The sequence below is a fragment of the Filicampus tigris genome, chromosome 22 (genome assembly GCF_054856515.1).
Source record: "Filicampus tigris isolate MCC_2025a chromosome 22, RoL_Ftig_1.0, whole genome shotgun sequence".
Lineage (NCBI taxonomy): Eukaryota > Metazoa > Chordata > Actinopteri > Syngnathiformes > Syngnathidae > Filicampus > Filicampus tigris.
This window is the reverse complement of record NC_141238.1, coordinates 680,762-706,273: the sequence shown is the minus strand read 5'-3', so window position 1 is coordinate 706,273 and position 25,512 is coordinate 680,762. Positions and strand designations below refer to the sequence as shown.

The 25,512-nt window shown below is 48.4% G+C and overlaps 2 protein-coding genes across 21 annotated transcripts in view; one reads left to right on the top strand and one right to left on the bottom strand.

The window, feature by feature from the left end:
- abcc9 (ATP-binding cassette, sub-family C (CFTR/MRP), member 9) overlaps positions 1–25,512 on the top strand; it is a 72,111-nt gene that overhangs the window by 26,218 nt on the left and 20,381 nt on the right. For 11 of the 14 annotated variants that reach the window (XM_086021958.1, XM_086021967.1, XM_086021969.1 and 8 more), the window contains exons 3-4: positions 21,748–21,838; positions 22,605–24,628. The exons of 1 other annotated variant lie outside the window; for it this stretch is intronic. The gene's annotated coding sequence lies outside the window, so the exon portion shown is untranslated. Of the gene's footprint in view, positions 1–21,747; positions 21,839–22,578; positions 24,629–25,512 lie in introns of all 14 variants that reach the window. 2 more of the 14 variants (XM_086021957.1, XM_086021959.1) reach the window with 2 other exon arrangements.
- Positions 336–21,218, bottom strand: LOC147126302 (filamin-C-like). Of its 7 annotated transcripts, XM_086022004.1 has the most exons (49): positions 20,735–21,218; positions 18,000–18,248; positions 17,825–17,922; positions 17,573–17,723; positions 17,209–17,327; positions 17,066–17,143; positions 16,841–17,003; positions 16,553–16,753; positions 16,284–16,409; positions 15,727–15,864; positions 15,518–15,644; positions 15,300–15,436; positions 15,020–15,213; positions 14,832–14,945; positions 14,352–14,495; positions 14,072–14,195; positions 13,827–13,987; positions 13,306–13,396; positions 13,049–13,218; positions 12,864–12,981; positions 11,404–11,666; positions 10,717–11,314; positions 10,430–10,603; positions 10,172–10,334; positions 9,888–10,048; positions 9,653–9,820; positions 9,387–9,510; positions 9,156–9,312; positions 8,920–9,036; positions 8,202–8,391; positions 8,107–8,130; positions 7,284–7,531; positions 7,101–7,166; positions 6,807–6,906; positions 6,596–6,736; positions 5,960–6,088; positions 5,622–5,795; positions 5,379–5,540; positions 4,908–5,111; positions 4,695–4,847; positions 3,513–3,635; positions 3,109–3,348; positions 2,543–2,950; positions 2,345–2,460; positions 2,059–2,191; positions 1,805–1,981; positions 1,481–1,699; positions 832–1,041; positions 336–721 (listed from the first exon to the last, which is right to left on the bottom strand). In XM_086022004.1, exons 1-49 carry the CDS (start codon positions 21,096–21,098, stop codon positions 534–536), a joined length of 8,397 nt encoding a protein of 2,798 aa, XP_085878130.1. In that variant the 5' UTR covers positions 21,099–21,218; the 3' UTR covers positions 336–533. The 7 variants fall into 7 exon arrangements, with proteins under 7 accessions (XP_085878130.1, XP_085878131.1, XP_085878132.1 ...); XM_086022005.1 differs by lacking the exon at positions 7,101–7,166; XM_086022006.1 differs by lacking the exon at positions 8,920–9,036.

Sequence of the window (25,512 nt, the reverse complement as noted above, 5' to 3'; positions counted from 1 at the left end):
AGAAAAATATTGATTGGTCGCCAGTCAGTATCACAAAAAATAAACAATGGACTGTCAGGGCACATATGCACAATTGATTGGCTGCCGGTCTTTGTTAAGGCACATATAGAAAAAAAATCCACACAGGAAGTCTGGAGCCAAGATTCAAACAATGAACCTGAAAACTGTGAGACAGATGTGTTAACCACTAGCTCCAGATTCGCCCTATCAAAAAGCATTACACTTAAAGTTTTCATGTGGGTCTAAAGAGAATGAAGTGAGAGAACCATGTACAAGACCGACTGTTTTTTTCCAATCAAAATGACACAACTGATGGTCGTGAAATCTTTATTATTATTAATACTATTATTTTTATGAAATTTATCAAACAATCGTAGCATCAGAAAACTAGAATAAGACTCTCTTTGTTACTTCCTGTCTGCCAACACTTCCGCAGAGAGAACAAAAGCTGATTTAAAAAAAAAAAAAATCACAGTTTTATCACAACTCTACCAACTTGATTTGTCTAAAGAAACTTTGAAGAGGATAAATCTTCACGGTACAGTGACATGAAAGGGGCTCCCGGGTATGTGGGCATCGCCCCACTTGACCATGAGGATGTAGTTTCCTGCTTCTTTCACCGTGTACGTCACATTGTACATCCTGTGGCCTGCGTGCTTCACGTAGACCTCCTCGCATGGGGCCCTGGGACCGTGGACCCCCACCATCAACATGTTGCTTCCTGCGAACACACAACAGACCATGTAGGTCTACTACTTTTTGCGGCAGTCTCATGGAAAAGAAAAAAAAAGACAATTAGAAGCATCAGGAGTATCAGGATCAGACACTTACCCGCTTTGCTGCAGTCCACCATGAAGGAGTTCTTCTGGCCCACGAAGGCCTTGGATAGGCCGGCCCCCCTGGAGATCACCTTGCTTGCATCCGAGGAGAATTTGGGCAGGGAAGCAAAGGCCCCGGACACCCGGGATGACGACTTAGTGACGGTTTCCACCAGAACTGATGAAGTTTCATGAAGACTGGGACCTCCGGACAAACTAGGACCTGAGGATGGAAACAACATACAACATCGGCACAGCGGATGTCTATCTTGGTGTAGCTGGAATGACATGTACTCGGAGGTGATAATCTCCACAAATCTTCTGAAGCAAGAGTCTTCTAAAGTGATGTCACATAGAATTCGGCTAAGAGGTCCCAGAGAGAAATGAACTTTGAGACTTTGGACAGAAGAGCTTCAGGTTACAAAGAGTACTGAGTCTCAAGACAATGTCGATGGCAGGCCAAAGCAACAGAAAAAGAACCTAAGATTCAATCTTGAATCTTAGATAAACTCTTAGATAATCTTAGATACGAAGTAATTTTCTTTGTGCACATGGTATCTGATGGTACTAATCTGCAAATAAAGTAAATCACCCGTCGGAAAATGTCTTGCCTGTTTATTGAGGTAGGAACAGCTATACTTGACATTGTGGTTCAAGCCCACCTGACACTTTGGCCTTGTAGGGGCTGCCAACAATGTGCTGGGCTCCTGCATACTTGATGGAGATCAGGTAGCTCCCAGGAGCCATGGGGGTGTAGGACACCAGGTAGCCTTCGGAACATTCCTGACAGCTCATCTGGACTTTGGAGGGACCGTCGATGGTCACGGACAGAGCTCCACCGCCGGCGTTACACGTGTTCACCATGAACTCTGATGCCACCCCTAAAAGGGACACACCATAAGGCAGACTCGTGTCAAACTTAAGTCGGCAATTTTAAGACTTGGGACTTTAACCCAAGTAATGACTTTACTCAACTTCTCACTCACCCGTGATCCCGCTCTCCAGGCCTGGCCCGGAAGCCGACACTTTGCTGGGGTCCCCCACTTGACTAGGCTCCCCCACACGAATCTTGAAGGGGCTTCCGGGCACGTGGCTGCCACCAAAGCGGACGTCGATGGAGTGGACGCCGTTCTCTTTGGGGATAAACCTTATGGCGTACTGATCTGCTGACGGACACAGTCACTTCTTTTAGGACAGATTCAGAAGGTATGGTCCCCAAAAGCAGAGGCAGAAATCTTACCGCCGTCCAGCTGGCTGATCAAACATTCCTCCATGGCTCCGGAAGGCGCGTGAATCTTTGCGTCGATGACACCTCTAGCTCCGTTCAGCTGCACCGCAAAGGACGCTTCCTGGTTTACCTTCAGTCCAGAGTCCTAGAGGACACCAGCACCATGCTAACACGGTAGTCTAGAGCATTTCGGAATGTTCAGAAAGAATGTGCGCCGGGATATTTCCGGATGGCAGAAGAGTGATTGCCGACATCTGACCATGAATTGAAAATTGATGTTAAAAACTTGAGGTCTCACCTGAAGGCTGGTGATGGTGAGGCGGCGGGCGTCATCAGACAAACTGGCCACGGGGACCATGAAGGGCGAGTCTGGGACGTGCTCATCGTTGAACTTGATGGAAACCTCGTAGTCTCCTAGCGGGAGAAAAACAGTGGGAAAATGAGCATGTGAAGACCAAATTGGTAGGAGTTGTGCTTGACGGGAAGCGTGTCTCACCAGGCTCTTGGACCACATAAGAGACACCGCAGGAGCCATCCTTTCGGTCCTCAAAGGCGATCTCTGCCTTGCTGGGGCCCTCCACTGCTATGGAGAGCCCACCCGCACCTGCTTCTCTGGTCCAAATGCTAAACTCAGCTGGGATGCCAGCCACGCCTCGCTCCAGCCCAGTGCCTCCAGCCCGCACCTTGTGGGCGCCGCCCTCTCCCAGGGGCCCCACAGTGAACTGGAAGGGGCTCCCAGGAACGTGTTGTCCGCGATACTTCACGTCCACCACATGTGCGCCCATTTCCTGTGGTATGAAACGGACGCTGTACGTACTATCCTCGCCCCGGATGATCTCGGCATCCTCGCACTTGCCGCCCGGACTCGTCACCTGAGCCGCCATCTCCTGGTGGGCCGGCTCACCTGAGGGAGGGAAACCTATCCCGCTTTGAGAACTTGATGGAGGGCTTTTTTTTTCTATCACAAGAACTGATCCTCAGTTGCAACATTCTATACTCTAATCACGTACCAAATGAACATCCAGCCAGTTTTTTTTTCCTGGCTTCAGTAGTCACACGTACCGTCCTGCGGTGGCGTCTTCCCGCCAAAGCTGCTCAGACTTTCCCGTCCCATGAAGTCTCCAAAGACATCCCTAAAGGGGTCTCCGACTTGCGTGCTCTCCTCCACGCGGACTTCTCGCTTAGTCTCGCCGCCACGTGTCTTGCTGATCTCAGTGCGTTCGGTGCGCGTGTACGTGTGGCTGCTACGCGTGAACGTGCGAGTCACCCGCTCCTGCGCCGAAACCATCTGAAACCAGTTGCCTGTGGAACGCAAGCAAGGTCAGCAATGGAGTACAAACACTTCATTACTATACTTAAGTAGAGATTTCATGCATATGTATTTTACTCCAATAGATTTCATTACCAAAAAATAAAACAAGGGTCCAGGAAGTGGGCGGAGTAGAGCCAGTAATGTCATCATTTACCTGGGATCTTGAGATTAAGGTCACATGTGCTTCCCACGGTGGCGATGGCAGGTGCCTGGCGCTTCCTGGTGATGCTCTCCTTCATCCTGCCCTCGCCATACACTTTAACGGTGAAAGGACTTCCTGTTGCCATGGAAACACATGCAGGAAGAAGTCATGACCGTGATGGAAAAGTTGGGTTGGACATTTACCGCACAGTTAGTACAGTGTTAGCATTAGTGTTAGTGTTTAGTTATGTTACATGAATTCAAATCCTGCTTCCTTGGTCAAGTCAATCCCTGCTTCCTCAGTCATGTCAAGCCCAGCTTCTCCAGTCTCATCCGGCCCTGCTTCCCCAGTCTCGTCCAGCCCTGCTACTCCGGTCTCGTCGAACCCTGCTTCTCCGGTCACGCCAAGTCCAGCTTCCCCGGTCACGCCAAGCGCAGCTTCCCCAGTCACGTCATGCCCTGCTCTCCCAGTCTCCTCCAGCCTTGCTCTCCCAGTCTTGTCCAGCCCTGCTTCTCTGGTCATGTCCAGCCCCGCTTCTCCGGTAATGTCCAGCCCTGCTTCCCCGGTCACGTCCAGCCTCGCTTCCGCGATCACGTCATGTCCCGCTTCTGCGGTGACGTCCAGCCCTCCAGCTACAGCTCCATGTTACCGCGCCAGCTCCTGGGCAGCTGCGCCTATCCTCCATTCCTATCCCGGCGGCACACGCCCTGCGGCCGTCCTCTGTTCCTGTTTCGGCGGCGACACGGCAGCGGGCTTCCTTCGTTCCTGCTTCAGCGGCGACAATGCAGCGGCCGCCCTCTGTTCCTGTCCCGGCGACGCCATTGCTCCTTGTCCGGTCACATCCAGTCCTGCTTCTCCGGTCATGTCCTGCCCTGCTTCGAACCATGCCTCTTTTGTCATAGTCCTGAACTAACTGACTAACTGAACCCTCACCCCATATTATCCTGCTGTTTTTGGGTCCTCCACGCCACTTCCCGACACGCGAACTTGACATTAGCATTCAAATGGCCAAAGGTGCATCAACAATTATTCCTCCCCTTTTTTTCCACTGCACTTGAGCATCGGCATGTCTGAAGCTCACTTGCAACTTACGTTTTTGCTTGCAATGCAAAGCAAAAAAAAAAAATTTGAATAAGTGACGCCTCATGACTCGAAAAATTTGTAGGTGGAGACTCATGGTGATGGGGTGTGTACCTGGCACATGCTGGTCGGCAAACTTGATATTAACTATGTAGTTTCCAGGCTCGCTGGGACAGTAAGTGACGCGACACGTGCCGTCCTCAACGTCCTCGCAGTTGATGTCCACCTTGCTGGGACCCTCAATGGACAGACCCAGACCTCCGTAACCTGCCGCAACACACCCCCACTTAGGAAGTGCAGACAGGAAGTGGGAAAATTTCGACATACCGGCGGTCCTAGTGTCGATGATGAAGTGGGACACCTCGAAGGTGCGTCCCTCCAGCAGTCCTGCCCCAAACACTTTCACCTTGCTGGCATCACCAATCTCGGACTGCGCCACCATGATCTTAAATGGGCTGTTGGTCACGTGGGTGCCACCCTTCTTCACGCTCACCACATGCTCGCCCACTTCCTTGGGTGTGAACGAGATACCTGAAAGGGGAAAAAAGAACAGTGAGCGGTTGATGGTGTGCGTTTTCACAACAGCTAGTAAATCACTGGTTAACAGAGGTTTTGAGATTTCAAGCAAGTTGAGTTCAGTCATTACTTGGGTTAAGCAAGTCATAAGTCAAGTATTGTTATTTTACTGGAAGTACTTGAGACTTAGTCCAGGTCTTTCATAGACTTTAGCCAAGCAAGTCTCAAGTCCCAAAATTGGTGACTGAAGTTTTTAAGTGCTCTGCTGGTTAGTCAACGTACCGATGTGTCTATTGGGAAGTCTCTTCAGCAGACATGCCTCTTCACTTCCTGATGGTGCTTGAATGGTTGCCGTCAGACTGCCCAGGTCCGTCTCCATGATCCTCAAGGAGACATCGGTCGCCGTACCGACGTTGAGCTGTGACATGGCGAGATGGTCATCGCCTGGAGACACCAACACACAAGCTTCAGAACCAGGAGAAAAGGGGAAAAGCGGCCAATCAAAAATAGCGTCACTCTTTGTACCTGTAATTTTGGCGGTGAACGGACTGCCAGCGATGTGTTTGTCATCAAACTTGACAATGATGATGTAGTCGCCGGGTGCCGTCGGCAGGTAGGACACAGTGCAGGTGCCGTCTTTGTTGTCCTTGCAGCTGATCTCGGCTTTGGACGGTCCTTCCACCGCCAGAGACAAACCGCCTGCAACCATGCGAACCATCAGCAGAGCAAGTCAGCAAATGCAATTCATCCATATACAACTTCTTACAGAGAGGATGGTCTTGGAAACAATTATACTCATGAGTTAGAGAGCTACCACTGTTGTTAGAGAAAGTTTGTTGAAGTTGAATCAAGTTTTGCCTTACCTTCTCCGGCGTCCTTGGTAGCGATGGTGAAGGTAGCCGGTGAGTTGGCCACGCCATGGCTCAGACCAGGGCCATATGCTGTCACATGACCACTATTAATGGCATCCACGAAGAACTGAAGCGGACTCCCTACAGTGGACAGGGAAGTCCCAAAGTGTTTTTTACTTTACTTTTTAAAAAGATCATAGCCGGGGGTGACTCGGAGATCTTGTCTGATGGACCGAGCGTTCCTTCCTCTTCTCTCTAGCCCTCTTACTCTCTCTTTATATCATATTGTTTATCATTCCCTCATCAACATCCACGTACTATTTTACTAAACTGCTTCTCTTAGTCTTTGTCCCCTCTGTGGTTGAATCTCAATGCTTTTGAAGGTGCGAGTGGCGACAGTGCCATTGCACCTTCTCATTTATCAGTTAGTTATTGGCGGTGGAAGGGAGACAGTGGTGTAGGGGCAGGCCATGATCATCATTGTTGCTGTCAATGATGGATTTTTTTTCATGTTGACATGGATGTTGTTGTGCTATTTTCTCTCGTCGCACAGCCCCTCCAAGTGGCTTGATGCAACTTCTCTGAAATGTTTGCGCTAAAAAAAGTTGACATGCCTTGATCTGGCGACTGTCCTCAAAGGTGACATACCTGGGATGTGCTGGCCATCGTACTTGATGTCCATTTCATGCAGGCCGCGCTCACTCGGCGAGTACTTGACGGTGACAGTGCCGTCCTTGTTGTCGGCGATGTGTGGTTGGGCTGTGCGACCGGACGGCATTCGCACTTCACCTGCATGGCATATAGTGATGGCATCATCGTTGGCGCACTCACCAGAGTCCAACTAAAAAAGCAGGCTCACCCGTGATTTCTCCCGTCTGTACAGTGAAGGGAATGACCAGACTGAAGGGCCGGAGCACGGCCTCCATCCCATTGACAGGCGTTATGGGATCGTTGGTCGCCTGGAGGGATGAGTCCAACACCAATGGATGTCAGATGGAACTTTATGGCATGTTTCGTGTGGGTGAGCACAGTCACATGTGGTGGTGAAGAGTGCCACTTCAGCATCACACAGGCTTGGCTTTAGCGGCCAATCATGCAGAAGAGACATGCGGCTCGTTAGTAAGAAGTGGCCAGAGTTCACACGACTCCTCACCAGTGGCCTGATGGGAAGAAGACGACACTTCAAGGACAACACAGAAATTAGTCCATCAGACCGCAACTGGATGTTGAGGGATTAGTATATTAATGAGGACCTTCACTACAATGCTAATTAAGGCATTCATGTACATGCCAAAGAAAATGTTAATTAGCGATATCATGCTTATGTGGGACTCACCAGTACGTGGAAGGGACTGTCGGGGATGTGCTCCCCTCCAAAGCGGATTGTGATGACGTACTTCCCGGGTTCCGGCGCAGTGTAGTAAATGTCAAATGTCCCGTCTGCATTTTCCACCACGTCCACGTCCAGTTCCGCCCCGTCAGGTGTGGATACCTTACAGGTGACCTTGCCTTTCCCGGCAGCCTTTGCATCTACCGTGATTACCGTCTCCTCTCCAATCTGGATGGTGGGACCAACACCTGACCCTGACAAGATAGACGCCACATCAGGTCAGATCTTTCTAACTCTTTGTTAGACAGTTTACAGAGTCAAGTTGTTGAACAGATGGATAGCAACTCCTGAATAGTGGAGGTTATGACAATAGCAAATAGGACTCTTTCGAGGCCCTGAAATTGGAATGGGTAAACTTTATATATTTTTGGGGTGTCAGTGGACCCTGGACAGTTTCCAGAAGTGTTGTGCTACTAGCCTGTAGGGGCTGGTGGGGTTAGGCTCTGGAGGTTGTGGCGAATCTGTTAAAAACTTAGAGTAGCGATCCAAGAAGGAGTCCACTGATACACAAACGATAATCACATTACAGTGGAAAATAACTGGTAAATTACCAGGAACATAGGAAAAGACTTGCCAGCAACATAATCGATTTCAATGAGGAATATTGATTTTTTTTTTTTTTTAATTTTTATATTTGTAAATTTAGTTATGAGCTTAGCCACGGAATAAATTCAAAGTCAAAGTACCAGTGTATTGGGAACCACAAGAACCAACCAGGGCACAGACAGCAGCAAACAGTAAAGGGAACTATTAGGTTGCGCACACTCACCTGGTCCATGTCCTCCGATGGATACTGTGAGACAACAGGATGCCAATTAGAACCGAAAATTAAAGAAGGGCAGGGGATGGGTAGAGGAGCCTGACCTGTGACCAGACATTTGCTGGCATCCCCGGTGGGCGCAGCGTGGATGCGGTACGGTGAGTACGGGATCTCGTCGCCACCATACTTGATAGTGATGGTGTAGCGGCCTGCCATGTCTGGGACGTAGGACACGGTGTAGGTCCCGTCACGGTTGTCCCGGATGTTGGCCTTCTTCGGCTTGGTCTCAGGATCCTGATACATGACAAATTAGTCAGAAAATGAAACGTTGACAAAGCAAGTGCTTCCCACCACAGGTCTACAAACTGCCCAAACATTCAAGCTTTTGTCCGTTCGTCAATGGTTTTGTCTGTCCAACGTATGTCCTCCAGAACAACAGAAAAGAAATAGAATAAGAAGGAGGAGGACAAGTGAAAGAAGGGATGAAGACCAGTTTGCTTTGCTCATACAGTGAACCATCCCTCTGGAATGAGTAGATCATCTCAACATTCCCATTTGTGACCAGTGGTGGCAGCAACGTGACGTCTCAAGCCATGACTCTAGTTTGTGATGAAGATGATGAAGAAGACAAATGGATGAAGACGTTAACTGATGATCCAAAGTATATAGTTGCTTAAGAACTTATGACGTTAAACTCATGGAATACTGGTGATGCTTTGCTTATGAACAAGGCAGACAGGATGAGATCGGGTTGACGTTGTTGGCAAGCCAGGGCAAGGGAAGCTAAGGAAGGGAAGAGTAGGTGTGTGTTGTTGGCCTTACACAGGCTCTCTTAAGAATGGAGAACGGGATGGTTCTCTTGACTATATGAGATTCCCAGACACGCGTGTGCCAGTCCTGCACAAACACGGCAGCCTGGTGCCCACACCCGTCAGGAGCCTGCAGCCGGCGGCACAGGAGGTCACATGGACAGGGTCATGGTCAACGTTTATGCGCTAATGTTAGGTGGCTAGCTCAAGGTCAAAGAATGGCGTGTCTTTCTGCTTCTTCAGACCCACCAGGATTTGAACGGTGAGCAGTCCTTCACCGGCATCTCTGGCATCGATTGTGAACTCCACTGGCAGACTGGCGGGAACGCCAGAGGAATTCAGACCGGGGCCGCTGGCACGCACCTTGCTGGCATCATGAGCCGGCAGGGTCTTGATCTTGAACGGACTGAAAATGAAACATGTCCACAATCAATATCATCTTGATTAGAGGATCAAGTGATTGGCGTGAGCATTCCTCACCTTCGAGGGACTTCCTGCTGGGCGTACTTGATGTAGATGGTGTAAGCACCATCATTCGCAGGGGTGTAATTGACCGTGTGCGTCCCATCACCATTGTCTAAAATGCTGACAGGCTCAGTGACACCTATGCAACCAACAAGTAGTTCATCTTCAAGACAGGATTATAACATAGGAACCCTCTCATGTGGTGGACAACTTGGGTTGTCGGAAGACAGTGTGAACCTTGTTACACCCCCCAAGAGAGCCTTTCCCCCCACATTTATCACCTGTGGGGCCAAAGATCTGGACCTCCAAAGGGGCTACACCAGCCTTGCTGCAGTCAACTGTAAAGGTCTGAAAGACATGAGCACGAACGCCACTTCCAAGCCCGGGTCCAGAACAGCGCACTTTGGTGGGGTCCACCACCTCTCGCACTGGGACTCGAAATGGACTTCCTGCATCGATGAACCATAAGCTCAGTCATCTTCAGAGAAGTGAACGCTGACACGGGCTTGACTGCACCTGGAATTGGAAGTCCCCCAAAGGTGATGTTGACGTCGTACTCTCCAGGAGTGAAGGGAATGTACTCCACGCTACAGCTGCCATCTTTGTTGTCCTTGCAGGACATCTTCGCCTCTGATGGGCCCTCAATGGCTAGGCCAAGACCCCCGGTGCCAGCACCCCTGAGAAGGGCAGCACAGAAAGGAAGTGGGGGCCTTTACTTAGGTAATTTCAGAGTGAAAGAATGACATTTTGACAAGTCCAAAACCTTCACAATAGTTTGTGAGACTTTGGGGTCAAGTTACCTGGTCTCGACAGTAAACCGGTTTTGCTTGTTGACCAGACCCTCCTCCAGGCCTGGCCCGTAGGCTCGAACTCGACTGGGATCACAACCTTCACTTACGGACACTCTGAACGGACTCTTTGGGATGGGGTCATCATCCAACAACACCTCGATGACATGCAGACCTGCCAAAAAAATACAAAATGCACACTAGAACCAATTGTCCAAAGTAACTGGAAAAAATCGATGTGGCACTTGTAAGCCAAGTCAAGTCACTGACCATCCTCGAAAGGCGTGTACTCCACGTGGTACGTGCCGTCAGCCTTGTCCATAATGTAGGCATCCGTGCTGGCACCTGATGGATTGGAAATGTATGCTTTAACATGGCCACCGGCGCTCTGGTAAATACTTCTGGCATCCACGATGAAGTGTGTGGTGACTTCTCTCAAGACTCCTGGTGAGGAGAACAGGAACATGAAGAAAAGTAAGTCCACTTAAAGATTAAATCCTCAAGTAAACCTGAAAAATCCTCTGAAGGTCAGTCACCAAGGATTTATACTCTCTCACCTCTGGCTTCTACGCCAGGTCCATAGACCTTGACGCCGCTGATGTCAAGGGCTGTTTCCACCTGCAGATGTGCGGGGAACTTTGGCACCGGGTGTCCTCCGTACATGATGGTAATGGTGTACACGCCGTGAGACTGTGGGATGTAGGTGATGGAGTATGTTCCGTCACCGTTGTTGTCCACGTGAACTTCTGCTTTGGAGCCTGACTCGGAAATGATCTCGATGGTGAGCTCTGCCTCTCCGGCTTTGGAGCAGTCTACCAGGAAGGAACCAGGTTCGTGGGCTTTCCCCCGCTCCAAACCAGGCCCGCTGGCTGTCACCCTGCTTGGGTCGAACACGGACTGGACGGCGGCCTTGAAGGGGGAGCCGGGGATGTGCTGGTCAGCAAACAGGATGTTGATGTTGTACTCGCCGGGCTCTGTGGGCAAGTAGGACACGGAGCAAGAGCCGTCGCCATTGTCCTGGCATTCAATCTTGGCCTCGCAGGGACCCTCCACCGTGAGGCCTAAACCACCGGTGCCTGCTCCCTTGGTGTCGATGGCAAAGGGGGCCGGTTTACCAACCACGCCACCCTGAAGACCTGGACCGTAGGCTCGCACCTGTTAGGACATCAAGTATGCTGTTGATGTGACTGAAATGACCACCATCTTCTAAAAGAGCCCTCGTCTTCTTCATACAGGTAACTCACCTTGGAGGGATCGGGGGGTAAGATGCCCTCCACCGCCAACGGACTTCCCGGGATGGGGTTCCCGTCATAGCTAATCTCCACTCTATAAGGCCCCTCTTCCGGCGGGATATACCTCACTGAACGAATCTCATTGGCTGCGCCGGACTCCAGCTTGCATGGAATCGGTCGGTGTGAGGGAGAAATGATTTTCACGTCCAGTTGGCCCTGCCCACCGGCGCCCAAAGTACTGATGCTGAACGTCTGATCCTTTCCGACATCCACCTCTGATTGACACATGACATCGCTGACATCAAAATAGAGCTACACAAAATGTTCCTAATACAGTGAACTTCCACTAGGAATAGCAAAAATCTGTGAGTAATTGTCGCCCCCCCCAAATTAATTATACATGCCTATAGATTTAACAAGATGGCAGCAGAACATGTTTTTTGTCTAAATTAAGCTCCTCAACTCACTTCAACATACTTCCTTGGCACCAAAGTGTCACAAGATGGCAGCAATGCACAAATTTTGCCCAAGGACGGGTACACACATGAAGACAATTGGGCTGTTTTTGTACTGATTTTGCCCCTTCCCTACTGAGGACATCAGACGCCCGACAATCTTAGGTCTTACAAGAAAGACTATCTTATAAAATTATCCTTAAGTGTGAGGTGTATTAAGAGTGGATTTGTCACGAAAATAGGGTCCGGCCACCCGGTCCGACATTGTTAGATAATGAATGTGTTCAATATTTACGACCAAGAATCGTGGTGCGTGTGGGGAATTTGAGTTCTCCTGAGCTAGCTGACTCCGCACACTTTCATGTGACAGAATGTAGCCGATCAAAGAAGCTCTCTGACTGACAAGGAAGCGCTGGTAAATAAAATAATGTTACCCGATGTTCATCCATCCATTTTCTGAATCCCTTATCTTCCCTCACTTGGATTGCAGGAGTACTAGAGGATATCCCAGCCATCTTCGGGCAGTAGGCGGACTACCTGATGTCATTTTTTGTAGAAACATGGGTTCCCCTGACAGCATTAAGTATTTTCCAAAGCAAATATTTCCTTGCTGACATTGCCACCGTCTCCGGTCCTCTTGGGAAACAATCGGCAACCATTGGCGCATACCCGGAAGCACCTGGTCGTCTTCATGTTTATGGAGTCAAGTGTGATCACGCAAGACGTCTCCCTCGGAAGGCTGCATTCTCGACCGGTGGTGGAAGAGCATCTTTATGTGTGGGGGTAGCTGTGTTGAGATTATCTGAGTACCCTACACACAATACAACCAAAACTGTTAAATGCTTGATTTTTTTTTTTACCTTTATGTGTCGGGTCTGCCAAAGATAGAAGAATCTAAGATTCTAAAAATCCTCACGTGTGTACCCGGCCTAAATGAAGCTCCTCAAGTCGCTTTGACATAATTCCTTGATCTAATGATTATGCAAGGATTCACTGTAAAAAGAAAACTTTACTGACTGTTGTTTAAGCCGTGAACATGGACCTTGCTTAGGTCCAAAGGTGGAGCTACTTTGATGTGAAAGGGACTTTTGGGAATGGCGTCACCCCCGTGGAGGACAGTGATGGACAAACTTCCCTGAAGGATGAGAAAAACATGAAATTGACAGACACATGCCTGCTCACAAAGTCAGAGGTAAACTCACCTGGTGGGTGGCGGTGTAGCGGACCGTATATGAGTAGTCGTGGTTGTCGATGATCTCAAAGTCTCGTACGATGTCACTTGTAGCGCCATCTCCGAAGTGGACCTCAGGCTGAGCTTTGCCAGCTCCTTTGGTATATATGGTGAAGTGTGTCGGCTTTCCTGCTTCAACGCCTTCATCGGAACCAAACATTCAAGTGATCAATGCCTGCACTCATCAAAAAACTTGACGTTCTAGAAATGTTATTTACATTAGCTGACCCAATTTGTTGAGTCCAGGTCCTTCTGCTCTCACTTTGGCAGCATCATGAGAAGGATCCACTTTTATCCTAAAGGGGCTGATTGGAATTTCCTGTTTTAACAATAAAAGAAGGCGCGAGGGTTTGTCTCACATAACCATGAGTTATTGTGAAGTGTCCTTGAGTACCCTTGAGTACCTGGAAAGGTGCTACATAATGTAATTGAGTTAGTTATTGCTATGCCACCTTGATTTATGCTTAACTTACAAGTATTTTGAGTTACGAGCCATTCCTTGATCAAGGTTTTGTTTTGTGTTGCAAGATAGAATTTTTGTTACGAGCAACCTTCAGCTACTGCTTGAGGCGATGCTCTTTCAGATTTTTATTGAAGGGGAGAAAACAGTCAAACATACAAATACAAAATAAAAAACTTCCCAAGGGCATGAAGGAGGAACCAAACCCTTACCCCCGCAAAGCACCAATGTACTTAAGTTCTTAAGGTGGTGTGTTTGTTACCATTAGTTATTTTTTTCTCAGTCTCACCTGGTCGGCGAAGAGCACCATGATGGTGTACTGGCCCGGGGCCGGTGGCGTGTACTTGACCGTGAACGTGTCATTGTCATTTTTGATGATGTCGAAGTCAATGCCAGCCTCTGTGAGTCCGATGACACCAGGTGCGCACTTGATGCCGATGCTGACGTCACCTGCGGGGGGAGCCACAAGTGGCCAGGTTTCACTCTGGGGTTGCCCCGAAGACATAGAGGAAGGATGCCAAAGTGGTGCCTCACCTTGTCCCGCCTCGCCACAGTCCACCGTGAAGTACGTGGGCTCGTTGGCCTTAAGTCCGCTTCTCTCTATGCCGGGACCGAAAACCTTAACGTTCTGCGGATGGCTGCCCTCTCCGATGCTCACCTGCTCACAAATACATATGCTCAAGAATGTCTTTCGTCTTCCATCCTCCGACTTATACACAGATATAAGGTCTTGGTCTATTGGAGGACAAACATTTTTAATTCCCTATTTTCATGAGTGCTTATGACAAGAGGTTACAGGAGGAGATCACGGTACCCTGAAAGGGCTGTTGGGAACGTTGACCTCAGCCCATGTAATGATGATGGTGTGCTTGATGGGCTTTGTGGGGATGTAAACGCACAAGAAGGTCTCGTCTCCATTGTCCCTTATCTCCACGTCTATAGGGCAACCATCAGCGTCCTTTGGGGGAGTAGGTGCAAATGGTGGATTACTCCCACAAGTCAAGTCAATTTTATTTAGATGGCGCCAGTTCACAACAGAGACTATCTCAAGGTACTTTATACATAGAAAAAACTCTCTCTAAGGAAGAAATCTTAAACAGCACCCAGACTATGTGGAGTGGCCATCAGTCTCAGCCAGTTGTGTGGAGATGGAAACAGAGTAATGGGACAGATGGTAGAGAGAGAAAGAAAACAGGATAGAGGGATCGAGTAACAAGAGAATGAGTAGAACAACAGTCACATTAACAATAGTAACAGTCCCTTGATAACAGCAATCAGGCGGGCAAGTCCTCACCTGAGCGTAGAGCCTGAGCTTGCCTCCACCAGCTCCTCGGCCGTCGATGGTGAAATCCGCTGGTTTGTTGATGATGCAGCCAACGGGTTCGAGGCCCGGCCCGTAGCACCTCACCTGGATAATAGTCAACAGCGTGTTGGCTGCTGAAAACCTTGACGGACAGACAGTTCCGGCCGTGCCCGTGTCACCTTTTCTGGGTGAAGATCCATTGCTGCAGGCAGGATGTGCGCCAAGAAGGGGCTGTCTTTCACATCCTCATCGTCACATATGACGTGGACTGCATAGTCGCCGGCCTCAGTGGGCCAGTACCTGACGTCACACGAACCATCCCCTTTGTCATCGCACTCTATCTTGGCCTGAGACGGACCCTCGATGGAGAAGCCTGACCACCAACAAAAACAGTTATTCTCACTGAGCCACATCTTATTCCTCTTGGTCATCTTGCCATTTTGAAGTGTGAGGACGTACCCAGTGTTCCCACCTCCGTTCCAATGGCTTCAACCACAAAATCAGCGCTCTTTCCCACCATACCAGTCTCCAGACCAGGACCCCAGGCCCGCACCTTCTGAGGCCCGGCCTCCTCACTCACATAGACTTCAAAGGGACTGAAGATATCCACACACACACAAAAAAATTAAACCCTCCACTCACCACTTATTGACGTTGGTGGCATGTTGGAGGTTCACCTGCGAGGGATGCTGTGAGTCCCCCATGTAATGTTGATGATGTAACTTCCTGTCATGATGGGGTAGTAGTTACACTCGTAGCGGCCGCTGTCCACCTCAACCACCTTCACAGGTTCCTCCAGGCCATCTGTAGTGAGCAGGTGCAGTAGAAGCTTAAAGATGGCTGCACGTCATGTTCAAAGATGTGATTGTGCGGTGACAATGCTCACTCGGTCCCTTCGCCGCCACTTGGAGCTCGCCGGTTCCGCCGCCGCGGGTGTCCACTTTGAACTCGGCCACTTCTTTCACCCTCAGACCTTTGGGCTGCAGACCACGGCCAGAAGCCCTGCAGGCGTTTGGGTTGCAGGCTGCATGGACCAATCACATGGTGGCGAAGGTTAGATTGCTTTGAATGACGCATGGAGCCTTGTTGTTAGTTATGGTAAAATGAAGAAGTAAAAGGTTAAAAGAGAAGACAATTAGGGTGAAATAATGACATAATCAGAAGAGGAGAAAGCAGAACACATTGATTAGGTTAAGAAAGAGACAAAGGAATCAGCACAAGTGAAGCCACCAGACACGCCATTGAGTCATCGCTGGCTGACGTCTGGCCAGGGTGTTGAGACGCAAGCAGCGCATCAAGGATTCATTCCACACACAAACACGCTTGCTCGCTGCTGGAAACTAAGAGGAAGCTGCTCAGGACAAAGTGGACGCAGCCATGCTGACAAGCCTAGTCCAGTGCAGATGGGCGCCAGTGACAAGCCCGACCCCCACTTCTACTAACTTGGTCGCCTGGATTTTGGCGGTGTTGGAGGGGGGGCTCTCCTTGGGGGAGTGCATACTGACTGGGGTACAACCTGCACCGGAGACACCGCAGACACCGGTGGCGGCGGCGACACACTCTGTGGAACTGACCAAGGGAGGATGACGTGTCAAGTGTCCAAGCCATATGATCATGCGCCCAAGTCAGAAGTTAATAGTCCAAGTCACGTAGTGTCACGCGTCAAAGTAACATGATCGAGAGTCAAATGTCCTCAGGGTTCAGAGGCATACCTTTGGCAATGAGGATGGGGTAGGGGCTCCTGGGTATCTGCTGTCCAGCAAAAGTGACATAGACAGTGTGAGGTCCCTCCAGGACGGGCACATAGGTGCATCGGAAGATGCTGTCGCCCTTGTTCTCCAGAACCACCTCCACGGTGTCCCTTCGACCATTTGAGTCCACGATGGTCACGCCCACGTCACCAGCGCCAGCGCCTAATGGTCCAAATAGCGTGGGGGGGGGGACACATTTAGGGGACACTGTGCAAGGACACTAAGAGGTGTTAGGGAACAGATATAGACCTGCTGTGTAGATGTCGAAGTAGGTAGGTTTGGTAGCCATGTTTCCCACGTGTTGCAGTCCCGGGCCACGAGCCTGCACACGGGTCGGATCCCCCATAGCTTTGGAGACATGGACCATGAAAGGGCTCCCGTCAATGTCCTGGCCAGCAAACAGAACCTTTACCTGGAATAAAAAGAAGCAAATTAGCATCTAGGTTGCTATCACCAGTTGTTTGGTGAACTTACTTTATGGAGACCCTCCACTTTTGGCAGGTAGACTACAGTATAGGTTCGGTTCTTGTCGTTGTTGGGGATCACTCGGGCCTGAAAGAAACACCATTGTCAACATTTATTTGTTTGAACCAACCCGGTATATTTCCTGTGCCCACCTCCTCGGTGTGCCCCTCTAAGTCTTCAACATAAACCAGAACTTCGCCCAGTCCGGCCTCCACCGTTTCCACCAAAAACTCTGCTGGTTTAAGAACCACGTTCCCACGAGGTTCAATACCTGCAAGCCAAAGATTTAATAAAATGTTTTCTTTATTTGAGACTTTTCCTCAGGTTTGTAAGCAACACGCTCCAGGGTACTTTCGAATGATCGGAACTGAAAACGACGACAAAAACTTGTTGTGCTTGTAGTTGCACCACCAGGTACTCTAGTGGTGCCACTGGAGAAAGCTCTGTCTTTGTGAAATGTCCTATAGACAAGGTTGCACCAATCAGCTTGGTCATTAGTTTTGCTGTACTACTCACCAGGTCCAAAGGCTTTGGCCTTCTTGGGATGCAGAGTCTTTGCCCTCAAGGGGGCGCCTGGCTTCAGTTTTGCTTTAGGAAACTGTGACAGGTAGGTCATAACCGAGTGCTCGTCCACGTTGGGGTCCACGATCTCTTCTGGAGCGATTACCTGCACAGATGGCAAAATCCCAAGAAGTGAGAAACGAACTTCTCCAAATAATGGACTACACACCTCAGAGGAAAAAGACACATGGAAACAGAAAAAGTTACCTGAGGTACGCCCAACCAGTCGTCCGCCTGTTGCATGGCCTCTCTGGCGTTCTCCACCGGCTGACTTGGATCCCAAGTTTCCCAGTCTGGACAGAGACCTGAAGACAATACAATACTTCTAAGGATCAGCAAACGTCTACTTCATCTGTTAACAAAGAGCGTCCTATGGTCTAACCTGGGGCACAGTTGTCCACCAGGGCTCCCAGGGCCTTGCCGTCCCTCCAGTCGCGGTGGAAGTTGGTGATGGGCATCTGGGGCACCTTATTCTGGATCCAGCCCAGAAGACGCTGCTTGGGTGTCAGCTTCCTGGCATCCTCGTCGTCCTCGTCCTCCCACATGGGCATGGAGATTGAGTAGTGCAGGATCAGCGTCCAAATCAGACCTAGGATCAGCTTCAGATTCCCGTCTACGATGGCTTTAGAGTCTGGAGAGGGTCATTAGAAATAAAGTGTAGTCTACACTATTTCATAATGTGAGTAAACAATAGGTGCCAGCATACCTCCGGTGGCAGAAGTGAGTGGCTGCCTACTGCACAGAGACTATGAACCAAAACCTCAGGTTTGAGTAAGGTATTTTTTCACACATTAACAGTTTGATTGGGTTATCTTTCTATCATTTTAGCCAAATATAATCAGCTCTCTATCAATTTCAGCTTCAGAAGAGCGTGTCTGTGCTATTAATTCGAGCATCAGAAAAGTCAATGAATTATCCAGTCCCTGAATGACAATGTTAAGTATCTCTTTTTGAATTAAATTACTGTTGAAATGTAAATTTCCAAGGACCTTAACATAATCTTCACTAGTTCAAACATTGGCGGCACGGTGGGCGAGTGGTTAGCACGTCCGCCTCACAGTTCAGAGGGTTCGATCCTGGCTCCGGCCTCCCTGTGTGGAGTTTGCATGTTCTCCCCCATGCCTGCGTGGGTTTTCTCCGGGTACTCCGGTTTCCTCCCACATTCCAAAAACATGCATGGTAAGTTGATTGGACTCTCTAAATTGCCCCTAGGTGTGATTGTGAGTGTGTGTGATTGTTTGTCTCTGTGTGCCCTGCGATTTGCTGGCAACCAGTTCAGGGTGTCCCCCGCCTACTGCCCGAAGACAGCTGGGATAGGCTCCAGCACGCCCCGCGACCCTCGTGAGGATAAGCGGTATCGATAATGGATGGATGGTTGGTCCCGTGAGCTATTGCCACCTGGAAGTATATGTGATGTCATGGTGAAAAAGTCTATACATAAGCTCCTAAAGAATTCCTTGAAAAGCTTCAAGATCTAGATTGACTTCTTCACCACTGCTCATTAGCATAGTCACCTTGGTGAAGTTCCCACCCCTTCGTTCAGGCTCTGCCCCTTCCCGTATTTGAACACCTCACTTCCTGTCGACTTCTCCTTCTTTCTACTCCGTTGCAAGTCTGAGGAATTCTTGTTCTTGGCCCACTCAAAAGACTTCTTTGTTCCACACAAACACTCGTTACCCTCGGCAACAGGACAAACAAACGGATCATGTGTGATGTTGAAGGGAAAGTGTTCCACGAGCAGGAAGTGGGACAGATGAGCACACAAGGAAACTATTTGTAAGGCTTGTTGGCACCGCGCTGCCCCCCGCAGGACTGAATTATCACCGCACCCCCATAGCAAGACTAGAACCCAATAAACCCAATTTTGACTCCCGTGACTGCAATGTCATCATTCGTTCGTTAAACTATTAATTCATTCATATTATCACACACACACACACACACACACACACACACCTGTCAGCTATAAAACAACAGCTGACACAAAAGTCCAGTAAAATGGCCGCGTATGTGTGTGTTGTGTTCACAGTTGTTTAGACGGAACAGCTGAAGATGCTGTCGGTCATGTTGTTGGTGAGACCTTGTAAAATTCTACTAATTTACATTAACACTAGTAGTACTCTTAGATTTCAACTTGTGCACATTTTTGCCTCACTAGTAACATGTACCGTAGTTGTCCTATTACTACGCCAAGGTTGCTCTACTACCAGTAGTGGACAAAACATTCTTAGTGAGACAATCATTCTACTAGTCCACTGAATTGTCCTACTAGTGAGGATGAAGAACGTACTAGTTTTGGATTAATATCGTAGTACTTTTTGGAGAATACTTTTTAGTGACATTGAGCTATATTCATCAAGTAGTATTGGAAGTTTTACAGTTTTGCTTTTCTAGTAATCATCCTACTAGTATGCCAAATTGGTCCTACTCGTGAGGACAAAGTGCTTTATGAAAAACTGTTAGAGCATTTCTTTGATAGGAGGCTACTAGTGCCTGACACATGCCTACTAGTTGGGCCTACTAGTAGTGACTAGTGCAGCACAGAAGTTTATTTTTTTGGAAGACACAGTCGTCCTACTCGCGCACTAAATTGTATTACTAGTGAGAACAAAGACCATACCAGTTTATGGACCTTAAGATGTATATCAAGGATATGGCATGTGGCATTTATTCGAAATTTGACTTGTTCACTGAATTGTCTCGCTTGTGAGGACTAAGAGTGTACTAGTGCATGGACCTTATGCTAAATAATCAAGGATATGGAAGAAATGTTGAAATGTATTTGCATAATGATAGTGTCGAAGGTTTTGACCGCTAAGTGTATGAAAACGATATTGTGATCTACTTGTTATGTTATGGCGCATGGTATCGTAAAGCCTAAAAGAGTAAAGTGGTTCTATTTTGAGTTGGGGGCTCGGGGGGGACGGCAGTACTCAGCTGTCGCTCTGTCAATCAGGACGCCCCCGAAAAACAGAGACTCCACCTCCACATGGCCATGTTAGGAGGTCAGCTTACATTTTGAACGGAACTTTTAACACGTTGTCAATCAAAAGTGTGTGGGGGTTTGTGGTTGTGGGGTCAGAGTTGAGCATCATACCCCTCCGATTCCACACTCACCGATGGACACCAGGCGGATGTGTTGTCGCTCCAGGAACTCCAGCGCCACTGACACGTTCTCCAGCTTCATCTGGCGGAAGTTGGGCCTGGCGTGGTACTTGCGGTACATGTTCTTCTGGCTCAGGACCTCCAGCAGCGCAATAAGCCTGAGTCCGTCCGCCAGGTCCTTCTGCAGGTCCAGCATGCGCTTGTGGACACTCTTCAGGTGCTCGTTGCACCACCTGGTGAACGTGTTCTGCTGGATCTTCTTCCAAGGAGCGTCTTCAGCCAGGTCCTTCTCCGTGGCTGGCATCTCCTCCGCTTCCTGCTCATCTTCCGGATACTCGTCCAGCGGCAAGTTCTGGAGGTGCTGCTGCGGCATCATGGTGGCGCCAGCGGTCGGCAGCCCGAATAGCGCGCCAAACCAGCGCAAAAGTGGCACGAGACGAGCTTCCGCCGCAGAGGGAGCGTGTGCCTCAGTGTGCAGGACTCCCTGGAATGTTCCTGCCAGACCATAATAACACGCAGCCTGATAGCCAGCCGCCAGCTCATTGGATGGGGGGGGGGGGATCTGGGGGTGGGATCGGCCCGGTTCTATTTTTAGAGTTCTTGCTCAGGAGGGACACTCTGAGCGTTGTGATGTCATCAGCTGACATTTTCTTGCAGTTTCATAAAATGACTTGTGATCAGGCAGTGTGGTTGAGGAGTGGTTAGCATAAATGCCTCACTGTTTGAGGGTTCATGGCTCGAACATGGACTCCAGACTTCCCGCGTGGCGTTTCTGGTGACGCATTCCAATACGGTTGTTTGTCTCAGTGCCCTGACACTGACTTACGACCCGTCCCGTCTGTTGTCCGTATGTGCTTCGACAGACTGGCGACGACGCTATTGTTGGTTTATGCAGTATGCGTGTCGTGGTCTGTCTGTTTTCTTGCTTGGATTTTAGTTTCATGTTTTCTCTGTCACCCCGTCCAGGTGTTCCTTGTTGTCTCCTCTGTATTTAGTCTCCTCGCTCTTCTTGTCTCACTTTGCAGCTCAGATACAGGTCGGCGTCGCTCAGCAGAAGACGCTTGCGGCTCAGAGAGGCAAACGTCTCGTCCAGATGCGCTCTGTCCCTACCTTCAGGTGACAAACATTCTTGCAATCAACACTAACTCAGCTATGTCAGTTCGGCACTTTGTTACTTCCAACTAGCTCCGCTGAATGTCCTAGTGGACTTGTTCTCTTGTGGACTTGTTTCCTTGTGAATTTGTCTACTTGAGTCCGAGTAGACTTGTGTCTTTATACTCGTCTACTTGTGTCTTCACTTGCTTATTATTATTGTGTACTTGTTGCCTTGTGTCCTTCCGGAATTTTTGTCCAAGTTGACTTGCTGTCCTTGTGTCCTAGTATACCTTTGTCCATGTGGCCTTGTTTACTTTTATGTGTCTCCTTGTGTCCTAGTATACTTATGTCCCTGTCTACTTGTCTTTGTGTACTCATCTACTTGTCCAAGTGTCTTTGTGTCCTAGTTGACTTAAATGTCCATGTTTTTTGTCTTCTTGCTTCCTACTGGACTCATACATTTGTATCCTAGTTCACTTGTGTCCTTGTCCCCAAGGCTTCTTGTGTCCTTGTATACTGGTCTCCTTATTTTTTTTAAAAAGTGAGAGTTGTTCCAGTAGATTGTGCTGACATGAAAGAAATTTATTTTGAAGTGTCATGTAAGAAATTATATTTTATGCACTTTAGGCAGTTGTAATCATTTTTAGGGCAGGTCATTTTACTACCTGTTCTCAGGTCTTGGTCTCTAACCCGGCCAATAGTGAGGGTGAGCGTATTTGTGATCCGTTAAGGGATTCCAACTCTGTATTTTACCGTGGCAGCCCTTCCCGCCATTCTCTGTCCTCAGGGTGGCGACTTCGGCCTCGTGCCGGCTCGTGTCGCGCAGGCACTGGAGCTGGGCTCGGAGGCTCCTTCTGCAGGCAGGCGATGTCGTTCCCCCGCTCGGCCGCCGCCTCCTCGCCGGCCTCCTGAAGCGCCATCGCCGCCTCCTCCTGTTGTTGTTGTACATTGTATTCTTAAATTTTTTATCACTAAAACTATGCGCCATTCTGAATTTTAGAGCAAAATCCATCTTGCCACGCAGATACAAAAAGGAGACAGACAGGGTTTCAACTCCTCTTGAGTTGTAAAGAGCAGTTGAAAGCGGTGCAACAGGGGAAGACCGCACATCAGGTTAGAAAGGAGATGAAGTTCTGCAGTATGACTATAAAAAGATATATGGATCAGAAAAAAAATAGGCTTGGTGGTACAGCTAGAAGGGAGCACAAGTTCACATGTCCAGTGGAATGTCCAAGTAATAGGCCGAATCCGTGAAGATATTCAGATGCAGTTCGGTGCTCATTTTGCAATATTCATTTTGTTCTGTTTGTGATTCATGTGGCACTAGTGTGTTATTTGAATATTTTTTTACTTCAGTTATCAATGGCACAATTCACCCCAGTGATTCCTGACTAATGGCACAATTTACCCCGCACTCGCTGCAAGTTGTGCCACAAAACCACTTTTTTTTTTTTCTAAAGCCCCATTTTTCAAACAGTAAGATCCAAAGTGATTGTTCCCAGGGATGCACAACATCCTAAACTAAATGCACGTATTTTAGTTGGAGGCATTCCTGTGATCTCCTTGCGTAAAAGGCACTTAAAGTAAAATTTGGTACCCCACTCTCCCCTCCAGCTTCTTCATGAACGATTGAAAAAGACCCAACATCAAATGTTAGTCGATGGCGTCCTCTCGTGGTCAGTCGAAGGCATGTTTGTTGCTTTCCCAAAAGATGGACGTCTCGCCATCTAGTGGCTCAATGATGAACTGCACATGACCGCATTTCCAGCTCATCATTTCAGATTGTTTCAAGCAGGGGTCACAGAAGATCAGGTTTGATCTAATTGCAACGTGGACAAAAAACACAAATGTGTGTGCGCATGTGTGTGTGCGTGTCTGTTGCTGGGGATGGCCTGCACTTCCTGTGCAAGGGCGATTGGTCGGTCAGACTTCAACTTTCTCACACTGCCGAGTTCAAGTAAACAGACACGAACACACGCGCACGCGCGTGACCGTGACTGTCCTCTTATAGAATGATGACTATGAAAAGGAACGTGGCATTGTTATTAATCTTATTCTTCAATTATCTTTAGGACGTGGATTAAGTATCTGCACTGTGTGTGCGTGTGCGTTTATGTGTGGAAACAGAAGAGCGGTTGGGTTGTGAGTGGGAGTATTTGTGACACCCGAGGGAGACGATTAAATTGTGTACACACACGCACACTTGCTGGGGACAGTTGACAGTATTCTTAATCCCGTGCGGATGTTTTCCGTCTTTAGTCTCCTCGAAATGATGTTTCCATGGCGACAACATGAAAGTGGCAATCGGCTTATGACGCTCACACATTCAACCTTACAATAATACAACAGCCAGTGCGACATAATACTACAGTACTACACATATTACGACAGTACTACTAACAACTGTACATATGCAGTAATATATGTACAGTAACAGCAATGATTACTACAGTACAATGGATTATGTAAAATTCACTTTTCCAGATATGCATTTTTTGTTTTACAGCGCCCACATCCTGCAGTCACCTGTATAACACTCTTTTGTGCCGTAATGGGCAAGATATGTTGACAATGCTCCTGTAAAAAAAAAAAAAATCCGTGAATTCAGGTATTGAATGACCAGTTGTTAATGATGCTTTCCCACCCATGTTTACCTGAATATGGGATCATTGTGGATTCTGATGACCCTGAACGTAATTGATGGCTATTTCCGGTGCAAACGCTCGTCATCATCACCGACAAGCCATCGGAGCCCCCTCATTGGCAGCGCTGCATCGAGTTAGAGCCCCCAAATTCTGCGTCAGCCGCCGGGTAAGTGTCCCACCTGTGCTTCTCATGACGGCAGTCCGAAAATCCACCTTGTGACGTGCATTGATTGTCCTAAAGCAAAAGGCACTCAGGCGAGCGCAAACTGCTCCCTTCCAAACTCCATTGACCAAACAATCGATATAGGACAGTGTCATCACAACGGGCCAATGCATTTTTCAATAGATACCCAAATAACACATTTACGTCCTTAGAAGGTATATATGCCATCGGCATTAAATAAGACATTGAAAGTTATGTTTACGTGCAAAATGTGAATTGAGTGTGGGATTCTCTACCTTGTGTGATGCGTACGGAAGTGAGAGATGTTAACAAGCGGGACATTTTAAAATGTGAAAACGTTGCGCCTTTCTTCTCGTTGAACGTTCTGTTTGAGCATACCGAATGAACCTTTAATCCAATTAATACACCATTTGTTGTAGTTTATGTGCACTGGCCGTATAATTATTTACAAATCAAAGCGTTTTTAAATTGATATGTTTCGGAGAAGAGTTTGGACTATGTCCAGCTATGAAGCACGTCGAAGCTTAAACTACAAAAAAATGGTATTGTTGTGTTTTCTGATTTAGATTTGCCAATCATATATTTATATGAAATACGATTTTTCCAAACGGACCTATAAAGCTTGTTTGAGCTGCCAATCAAAGAGCGATTTTTTAATTAAGGGTGTGGTACTTTAAGTTGCATTTACAACTGATAGAAGACCAATTTAACCCCACCCCAGTCGTGAAACTGCTTCAATTTTGGAAATTTGATCGGCGGCTATTCGTTAAGCGAGAGTTAAGACAGCCTTAACCGGAAGCTGTAAAACAGCTGCCTTCAAATTAAAAGTGACATTACCAGCGTGAGATAAGTGACATGCTGTATTT